This window comes from Castor canadensis, chromosome 8, assembly GCF_047511655.1.
Source record: "Castor canadensis chromosome 8, mCasCan1.hap1v2, whole genome shotgun sequence".
NCBI classification, from domain to species: Eukaryota; Metazoa; Chordata; class Mammalia; order Rodentia; family Castoridae; genus Castor; species Castor canadensis.
The window spans coordinates 89,264,048-89,274,880 of NC_133393.1; the positions used below are offsets into that span (position 1 = coordinate 89,264,048).

A 10,833-nucleotide genomic window follows, 5' to 3' on the forward strand; every position below is an offset into this window, starting at 1 on the left:
AATCTTGTCATTCGCAAGTGAATGGATGGAACTGGAGAACACCATCTTAAGTGAAGTTAGCCAGGCTCAGAAGGCCAAAAATCATACGTTCTCCCTCATGTGTGGACTTTTTTTTTTTTTCTTTGTTTTGGGGGAGGAGAGTAGCTACCTTTCTTCCCCAAAACAGTTCTTTTAATAATTTTACTAGCATATAATAGTTGTACAGGGGGATACATTGATGTGTGGACTTTGGACCTAAAACAAATATAGTAATATTATTGGACATGGGTCACACACTAAGGAGCGGACACATACAGGAGGAATAGGGAAAGGTAGGAAACCCAAAACTTGAAAGTGTTTGATGTACTCACTGTTGAGGAACTAATACAGAAACCTTAAAACGACAAAGGTCACTATGGAAAGGTGACTGGGAAGTAGTGAAGAGGTCTGGTAGAGATGAATCAATTCGGGTTAATACACTTGTGCATGGAAGCAATGCTAGAAATCTCTCTGTATAGCTATCCTTATCTCAAACCAGCAAAAATGCTATGTCTTTCTTATTATCTCTTATGTCTTCTCTTCAACAAAATTGTAGAAGAGGGCTGAACAGGTTCTGCCTGGAAGCGAGGGGGAAGGGGAAAAATGGAGGGGGTGGGGGCAGGGGGAGAAATGGCTCAAACAATGTATGCACATATGAATAAATGAATAAATAAAAAAGAAAAAGAAAAAACCCCTCACAAAAAAAGGGCTGGTGGAGTGGCTCAAGGTGTAGGCCCTGAGTTCAAGCTCCAGTACCACAAAAAAAAACAAAAAAACTTTAAACCTTTTGGTCAGTTATGGAAGGAAGACTGGCCATTGGACCAACAGTTGTAATGTGGTATCCCTTCACCTTCAAGGAAGAAAAGTGGCTCAGAGAGAGTCCCATGGCTCAGTCTATCAACAGGCTGAGGGAGGATTTTTGTCCTTCTACTAAATCACTATGAGAGAGACACCTGGGGGAGGAGGTGTCTGCAAATATCATAAAGTAAGGACAAAGTGCAGTGACTGGGCAAGTTTGTAGTCTATGGGCAGAGGCTACACTCAGATTCCAAAGTCTTATCTGCTATAGAGCATGTGTTCAAATCCCAGTGGTATAGAGACTGTCAAGTCAACTAGGGTAAGAAGGCCAGAGTGTCAGGACTTCTGAGAAAGGAGAATACATACAAATGTACATTTTTGCTTGGTGTGCATAGATACCTTTGGAAGGATATTCAAGAAGCTGAGAACAGTCAAGCACTGATGGCTCATGCCTATAATCCTAGCTACCTAGTAGTCTCAAATAGGGAGCATCACAGCTCCAGGCTGCCCCAGCAAGACCCCATCTCTAAAATAACCAGAGCAAAATGGACTGGAGGTATGGTTCAAGCAGTAGAGCACCTGCTTTGCAAGTGTGAAGCCCTGAGTTCAAACTATAATCCCTCCCCAAAAAATAAAATAAAATAAAACTGAGAACACAAAGACAGGGAACTCAGTGGTGAAGGATAGAATGTTAACTGTGTTGTTGTACTTGGAGTTTTTCTACCTGTTGAATACTCCTACTTGAATACCAAGCATCAAATCCACCAAGGCCACATAGAGATGAAATATTGGAGTCTAAGAGTTTGAGGAATCTCACTAGACTGGAGAGCTCAGTATTTTGCTGACAGCCCCTGGAGAATTCTGGCTTGTCTTGTGTCCTTTTCTCCATTTGAGCCAGTTTCCCACATATAAGTCTGGTTTTTCTACAGGATGTTCTCTGTAATTCTCCTTGTACCTCTTCTCCCTAAGTTAGCTGATGAGTTACTCCATTTTCCAATGCTGATGCCTCTCCAGCAGTCAGTGCAGGGAGAGAGCAGTTGTGCCTACTGACTAACCCTCATCTCTCCCCACAGGTCCTTTGGTTGCATTCTCTGCCATTACCCAAGCCAGGGACACGGGAGCTTCCCTCTACTCTTCCCTTTGCCTCACGCTTCTGCAGCCTACACCCAGTTCATCACCAGGTCCTGAAGACCTGACTGCTACCAGTCTCAAATTGCAGATCCTCGTTCTGTCACCTCTAAGGACCACTGCTCATCAGGACTGTTCTGATGGTCTTTCACTGACACATTTGCCACAGTCTCCCAGCAAGTCTTCCTGCCTCCAATATCCAATCTGCCTTGAGAGATCCTTCTAAAACACCAATCTGACCATGTTGCTCTTCTGTTAAACCTCTCTACTAGCTCCTCCTCACCTATGACAGCTATTACGGGAATAAAAATGCTTCTGCGGGGAGCAGGGAGAAAAGGATTCATCCATGCACAGCGCTACCACAGGCAGACCACTGGGTGCTTAGGGACACTCATAAACAAGGAAGTTGTGGTTCATACCCACTTCCTATCCTACTAGCAGCAAGGTCACCCCTTTCCCTCACAGCAGCTCAGTGCCTAGCAGGCTGTAATAGCCAATAGGTCCAAAAACTCCACCTGAGAACTTCTGACGCACAAACTAGAGTTAACACTCCATAGAATTTCAACAAGACCCTTTTGGTTGGATCTAGATATCTCTTCAACTTCATTTCTTGTCATTAATTTCACACTTCATTCAATTTCACTCTTTCTTGTCTTTTCCCATATCACCCCCTCTTCCTGGAGTGTCCTTCTCTATCTTGAATGTCCTTATCTGCCTGAAACACTCCTATTTACCCTTTAAAACCCTGCCAAACATCACTTTTAATCACCTTCTTTTCTGTATGCCCCCTTTCCATGCCTTGTGTCTTTTATCGTTTCATGGGTCATGTGCATTGTAATACATTTCCATGCTCCCAACCCCCAAGTCACTACTAAGCTCTCTGAGGTAAGGACCATCATGGCAGCCCCAGTATCTGGCCCAGGCCCTTACACAGTATTCAGCACTACTGACTCAGACTTTTCCCATATTATCTTTCTAACATTGATGCATGTGGGCACGTGATCTTGCTCAATATAGTTCTTTATTATACGCTGACTTACACAGGGTTTCCATTCAGTCCTTGCAACCTTATAAGCCTTGATAAGTTTTACTGAGAATTGTAGTGTTTCATGTCTGACTTCATCAAGGATACCCTAAGTCCAAACAAGACAAACAGAACTAACTCCAATGCTGAAATGTGACTAAATAAAGTTGTAACTTAAGAAAGAATCTTTAAAATGTTGGCCAGAGTATAAGAATACACCCCTGTTCATTCAACAGTGTCGACCCCAAGGTCAGTTCTGTGGAGGGTAAATCATCTCCACAAGCACCAAGATGCCTTTGTGACTAATTTAGTTTCCCAGGTATCTTGACAACAGGATGGAGTAGCTCTGATATTTCAGTCACTGAAAATAGTTTCCCTCATGGACTAATGCACGGACATGCTGGTTTACATACCCATCTCTTGTGTGTTTGGTTCACATAAATCAGTTGTCGGGAGCACATTTGACTTTGGGTGTACTGATAAAAATCAGTTTCATGCCCCTACAAAATTGTCTCTGATCCCTGAGCAGACAGCCACCTTTCTGTACTTCTTTGTCACTCCTTTCAATGCTGTTTAACTATTTTCATGTAAAAAATATTTTTGTATTACATGTTTCATTCTCTTGATGTCTAAAGGCAAGCAGAGGCCTCCCATCTCATCGAAGAGATGAGGCTCAGGATGATCAAGTGGCTTGCTCGTCCAAGGATGCACACATCTTGCAAGCTGTGAATTATTTTTCTTTGCTTCCCTTTAAATGTCACAAAGAATTAAAGACAGGTTCCAAAAATCAAAGTTCTTTGTTCTTTCTACTCCTTCCCAATGCTAGGACATCAGTCCAGGAAGAAACAGACCTGGTGAAGATGTTTCTTCCAGCTGAGCCAATAACTGGAGTTGCCCCAAAAGTAGCAGCAGAGAAATTTCCAAAAGAGAATCCCTGAAACCATGCCAATATGGGAATGCTTGGGATTCCCAAGAAAGAAGCACTAAATGCCCAAGTGATGGGTCTGTAGCGTTTATTAGGGGAATTTATACAATGAGGAGGCTGCTGCAAGCTGAGGTGACCAGCCAGATGAAGGTTGCTCCACCAAGATATGTCAGCAGTGAGCAGGTCATGGAGTTTTATATGAGGGCTTAAGGAATTTGTTTCAGGGCAGGGGCTAGTTTCTGTGTGTTTAGCAAATGGATTAACTTCTCAGCATTTCAGGCAACAACCTAAACAAGTTTATCAGCTCCAGGGATTGTTCAAGGCCCAGGCTGGATTCAAGCCCACAGGAAAATGTAACCGGCTGGATCACAGAGCAGTCAAGACAACCCATGTTCCCCAGGTGGGACACAAAGAAATGGGTGGAACTGGGGGACCTCCAGAAGAGATGACCAGGGAGGAAGGAAAGAGCTGACTGGTATGGTGTTTATATAATACTCTTTTCTATCTACACTTATTCTTCTTAACCCTGACTACCCTGATGCTAGGAAGACTTCCTAATTTGAAGTTAAGAAAATTGATCCTCAGAGAAGTTGACCTTTTCATGGTCTTGGACCACTAGGAAATTGATATCCCCTTGTTCCTTTGAAGAACATCTACTGAGCTGTCTGGAGTGCAATAAGCAATGTAACTATAGCCAGCTCATCACCATCATCATTCCTATTATGGAGAAAATTGGCCTGTACTGAGTGTTTCCCACATGCTCAGACAGGTCCACTCATCTCATTCAATGCTCACAATAATTCCCTTAGGGAAGATGTTATTATACCCATTTTAGAGCTATTGAAACCGAGGTGCAGAAAGGTCTGTAACTTGCACATTTTCACATAACTAGAAAGGAATGATGGTAAGATTCAAACGCAAGCACACGCATGCCTGAGTTCACATGGCCGTGCTTCTCACCACTCTACCATGTCCTGATACTACTTCACAAGTTCACTGTGTGGCAAGGGTGCGTTTGAGATTAAGCAGAACTTTGAGTGGTGGCCTGAAAGCGAGGGAAGCTGGCATATCTGACTCTGTTACCACTCTGGGTTTTTTAAACCCTTGCTCCAGGCAAAAGTCTGCATTTTGACTGCAGTGGCTTCTGACCCTACACTAGTCATGCCCCTCATCACAGGCTGTTCCACAGGGGCAGTTACCTTTTTGTGCAATACCTTCCCTTCTTGTCAATGCCAGCTCTTCCTTCTGAACCACTTTTCTCACTATCCTTTTCAAGAAGGATGAATAAAACCTGTCACCCCAGTTCCTCTTTTCTCCATTTTCCCACTCTCTGGGTGGGAAAGAGCTTGCTCCCTGGGATTCCACCCTGGTTAAATGTTGCCTGATTCATCTCCCTATCCTATTCATGTCCATGTGTCTGGGATCCCCCACGTGCCGTGAGACTCCAGGGTCTTCTTTTGCTTCCACAGAACACCCACCTACAATAGACAGTGCCATAAACAAAAGCGATTGAGACTGATCGAGAATTTCAAATGCAGTTTATTGCAGCAAAACAAGGAAATGGGGAGTGTAAGACCTCTCTCAAAAAGACGAACAACTTGCATACACCTTATGTACAAAACCGAAGCATCACAGAGCTCGCTGCAAGAGACAGGATATTAAGAAGCTGTCCAGAGCACGGGCTCTGTGCTTGGTAAAGGAGCCCTAGGTCTGATTGGTCTTCCTCTGGCTGGAGTAGGAGGCTCTTTGAAATGTCATGTGTGTGGTGGTAATTGCCCAACTGTTTCTCAAGCAAAGCACAAAGCAGGGTTGTAACCTGGGCACTGAGGTTATCACAGATCTGGAAACTTCTTTCAGGAAGCAGAGCAGAAACAGAAAGAGCAGGGAGAAAACAGGATGAACCTGTGCAATTAACCATAGCTCTTTTCTCCTAACAGGCTGGGGCGATGGACCTTGGTCTTGACAAACGTATCTGGTGTGGTAGGCAGGGAGAGCTAATGGGATAGAGAGCACCCTTTATCTGGTCCCCTGGGAATAACTGGTGGAAAGGAACTTGACGCTAGAACTGCCACCAGAGCTTTTGACGCCTCCGGAACTGGATCCCCGGCCTCCGGAGGAACCGTAGCTGCCTCCCGAGCTCCCGCCGCCGGAGCCCCGGCCGCCAGAGCTGCCACCACCCCCTCTAGAGCCACTTTTGTGACTGCTGCCCCCGGAGCCGTAGCTGCCACCGCCGGAGCCGTAGCTGCCACCGCCGGAGCCATAGCTGCCACCGCCGGAGCCGTAGCTGCCACCACCGCCACCACCTCCAGAGCCGTAACCTCCGCCTCCGTAACCACCGCCGCCTCGGCTGCTACTTCCACTGATGCTGGTGTGGCTGGTGCTCACAGCTGCAGAGGGAGACTCGGTTATCTCTGATGTCACTCCCTTTCCGTCCCCACAAAAGCTGCACATTCCCCCTGAGAAGTAGGCTTTTGTACTTACACACGCTCACGTTCGGGGTGCATTCTCCAGACATCCTGTAGGAGAGAAAAAGCAACCCCTCAGGACAAGGTGGCTTCACACACTCCTTGTCCAGCCTCTTAACCATCCCAAGACTGTCCCCAGATAAGGCACCTTCCAATCCCCCAGACCTGAAACCTGCTCTGGGCCCCTCTGCCTCTGTGGTTGTTCTCAGCGTGAGTCCAAATGGACAAATCTCCATATAAATTAAACAAAAGTCTTGCAGCTAATGAGGGCCACCTCTAAAGGCATTGACTGTGTCAGATGACATCTGAGCCACCCAAATGAAGAGGAAAATTGCTCCATCTCAAATATAGAAATGTTAAAACCCTTAAAAAGAAAGAGGGAGGAGAGAGAAAAGAAGAAAGGGACAGGAAAAGTGAAGCTGAGTCCTTGCAACCAGCCCTGAGTAATTTTCATTTTACCAAACTCAGGACAAGCTGCAGCCAGGTGGCTGTGTGGTCAGCCACCAAGTCAGCTTACAAGGATGGAATCCCTTAGAAAGTGATGAAGCTGGCAGGGTCCTTTGCTCACCTGCTCTCCTCTCCTTCCAGGAGGGTCCTGTAGGTGGCAATTTCCATGTCCAGAGCCAGCTTGGTGTTCATCAGCTCCTGATAGTCACGCAGCAGCCGGGCCAGGTCTTCCTTGGCCTGTGTCAGGGCATCCTCCAGCTCATTCAGCTTGTTCTGGGCATCTTTGAGGGCGTTCTCACCACGCTGTTCAGCATCACTGATGGACTGCTGCAAGCTGGCAATCTGAGGGAAGAGAACTCAGTACATTATACTTGCTTATGTTACCTAAACCCACCTTGGCCTTTCTATCACAAATTGATCTCCCTACCCCAGGGGGTGAGGGGGCCAATATACTGAATCCCACAGAACCTCTGGACCTCCTGGCTCCCTTTCCTCTCACTTCTCAGGACCTAAGTCTGCTTTAGGTCACGGGTGAGACCACTCATTCTGACTGTCACATTGTTCTCTGCTAGATCATTTTCACAAATTTCTCTTGAGAATCCCACATGATGGCTAAACTCTGGAAACCAGCATAATCCCACAAAGGAAGTGGGGATAACAGTGTAGCTTTGGTATGAATTGCAAGACTCAAAACCAGGAAAGCCTCCCCCATTGCCTGAAGGTTACCTCCATTCCATACAACTGATCACTAGAAGGAGGAAGCAAGTACCTGCTTCTTGACACTGTCGATTTCAGATCTAAGTCGCTGGATCACCCGATTCAGCTCAGAAATCTCCATCTTTGAACTTTTCACACTGTCGCCATGTTTGCCAGCAGTGATCTGCAGCTCTTCATACTAAAGATGGTAGATCATGTCAGCGGTAACAGAACCCAGCATGCTGGGGCTCACAAACATAAGAGAAAGCCCAGGACAGCAGGCAAGACATTTTGGAGGAACTGGCTAGGCTTGCAGGCACTCACCTTGCTCTGGAACATGTTTTCAGCCTCAGACTTGCTCCTCTGGGCAACTACCTCATACTGGGCCTTGACATCAGCGATGATGCTGTCCAGGTCCAGGCTGCGGTTGTTGTCCATGGACAGGATGACATTGGTTTCACTGATGTGAGTCTGCATCTGAGACAGCTCCTGCAGGACATAATCATTCAGTGACTCTCACAGTGCCAAACAAAAACCACTTAGAGTGAGAAGTCAAGAGATGGAAGGTGCATTTCTGGTCTTCTAGAGAATGGTGGGGTTGGGCTTCAAGACTCTCCATTTAAGCAGCCTTGCTGAAATTAGAGGACTTACCGCTTGGTAGAGTGTTGTGTAGAAGTCAATATCCTGTCTCAAGTTGTCAACTTTGGCCTGAAGGTCTACCTTGGTCATATAAGCAGAATCTACATCCTAGAGGAACAAAGGGCATCATGAAGCCATATTCTCTCCAGAATAGCCATGAGGTGGTTTTCTAAGTAGGAGTAGACTTTGGAGTCTGCTCCACACCTTTTTTACCTCAGATAGATCACACTTCCTGGATTATTCCACCTCTTTTTGTCATTAGCCAAGGAGTTCCCCTGACTCACTGAGAACCTGCCTCCCACTAACTACAGGAGATGCTGAGAAATATGGAGGAGCTGAGTACCAGGATTAGTGCAGGTTCATAACAATATGAGAAAACAACTCTACTTCAGATGTTCAACAGGCCTACTACTTGGTTCTCCACAACATGGCTTCTTTATGCTTATTATTACAGGCTGTCTTCTATTATTTATTTCACAGGTGAGTTCCATCCTACAGAATTTGCTCACCTTCTTGATGGTCACAAATTCATTCTCTGCATTTGTACGCTTGTTGATCTCATCCTCAAACCTGCAGGAAAGCAGAAATGATTAGGAGATCCAAAGGAGGTGAGGTCTACGCCCAGTATTGTAGACTAAACATGGCATTTTCTGCCATTGCCTTCCTATTCCAAGCTAAGACTTTTTGGCCACCTCTTTCTTCTGAGCAATAAAACTACTAAGCTATTTCCATCTTTTGAGAAGATGAAAAATTCTGAAAATGCCCAACTTATTTGCATCTAACCTAAGAAAAGACACAACTACATTCTTAGCTCACCACTTTCTATAAATCTTTTAGAGCAAGAGTTAACAAGTGCCGAGCCAGGCTTCCTTACTTGTGCCGGTAATCCTCTACCAGGTCTTGCATGTTCTTCAGTTCTGAATCCATCCGAGATTGGTCACTCTTTAGTTGGTCCACAGTTCTTCTGAGGTTGGAGATGTATGTCTCAAAGTATGGCTCTAAATTGTGGGTTCTCGTGGTGGTGTCCACCTGCTGCAGTAGCTCCCATTTTGTTTGCAGTACCTGGTTCTGCTGCTCTAAGAACCTCACCTAAGAACACAAGACCCATTACCCCTTGTGCAGAGATAGGGTCCCATGACCACTGAGCAAGGCAAATGCCTCATTTGAAAAAGAACATTGATTTCTATTCCTAGCCATGACAAACAAAGTAATAGGAAGACAATGATCAAGTAAGCACCTTCTTCATAACAAAACCCAACTCATTGTTAATTTAGAGAAGTATTGGAAGGAAGTGACTACACAGTACTGGTAGCAAGACATATATAAAATGCTTGTGCTTTTAAGTAGATAAGGGGTATTTCAGAAATTTTCCTTCCAATTTTTTAAGGTAGATAGCCATAAAAATTAGTTTGCATTATCTGGGTATACACATAGCTCAAAAGTATGTTTGGAAAAATCTCAAATTAGATTTGAAATGTATTGTGGATAACTTGAATTAACATTATTAATGATTAAGCAGAAAACTAAAAGCTGGTTTACATATTTTTCCAGAACCAATGCTTGGAAATAGTAGCATTAAAAATCTCCACCCTTACCTAGTATCAATGTGAAATTCTCAAAGGGCAGAGAACCCTTCTGACAACAAAAGATGTTTCGTACTTATCCTAACTTCCTTTGTGCTACAATATCATAAGACATTCTGAACATACTCAGTTCCCTTTTTATGTCTAGGAAGATCCTTCCAGGGTTCTCATTTGCAACCTAGAAAATTTCATTAGGCCCATTTCTATTACCTTCATTCAATAGAATGTAAATCCCCAAACCAACCCATGTTTAGATCAACCACAGACCACTTTGTCCAAGAAAGAGTTTAGTCATTAGCATCATTCCCAAGCAGACTTCTAACATATGTCCCATTCCACAAAATATCCTTTTAGTCATCCACCTAGAGAAATGTGAGATAAAGCCCACACATATATTGGCTGCTCCAATCTGAATGGACCCAGGAGCAGAGAGGGACTTACCTTGTCAATGAAGGAGGCAAACTGGTTGTTGAGTGACTTGATCTGCTCCCTTTCTTGAGACTTAACTTTTTGGATCTCAGGGTCAATCTCCACATTGAGAGGTTGCAGAAGGCTCTGGTTGATGGTGACTTCTTGTATACCACCAGGGGGGCAGACAGGCCCAAAACCACCTCCATATCCACCACCCCCATATCCACCACCCCCAAATCCACCACCCCCAAAACCACCTCCACTGCCAAAACTACCACCACCAAACCCACCCCTGCCGAAACCGCCACCAAAGCCACCACCGCTGAAGCCACCACCACCAAAGCCACCACCACCAAAACCCCCATAATAGCCACTACGTCCACCTCCTCCAGCCACACTTGAGGAGATGCTCCTGCCACCACCAAGGTTTGTCAAACTCTGACTTCCAAACCCAGAAGAACCCCCACAGAAACCTCCTGAAAATCTTCCACCACCACCTCCTCCTCCACTGCGTCGCACAGAGCTGCTGGTGCATCTACGGAAGCTGACCAGGCCTGCAGAGCCGGAACTGAAGCCCCTGCCACCCCCACACACTGACCGGGAACTACACTGTCTACTCATGTTGGCTTAGAGAGAAGTAGAAGCAAAGAAGAGAGAGGGAAGGAGCTAAGAACTCCTCTGCCCTGAGCCCAAAGATGT

General features: G+C 45.3%; 1 protein-coding gene across 1 annotated transcript; it reads right to left on the reverse strand.

Moving 5' to 3' along the window:
* Positions 1-5,414: 5,414 nt before the first annotated feature.
* Krt1 (keratin 1) lies at positions 5,415-10,833 on the reverse strand. The gene is made up of 9 exons (XM_020160208.2): positions 10,165-10,833; positions 9,015-9,229; positions 8,650-8,710; positions 8,153-8,248; positions 7,826-7,990; positions 7,575-7,700; positions 6,927-7,147; positions 6,375-6,409; positions 5,415-6,280 (listed from the first exon to the last, which is right to left on the reverse strand). The coding sequence occupies exons 1-9, from the start codon at positions 10,753-10,755 to the stop codon at positions 5,910-5,912; spliced, it is 1,881 nt and encodes a 626-aa protein (XP_020015797.2). The 5' UTR covers positions 10,756-10,833; the 3' UTR covers positions 5,415-5,909.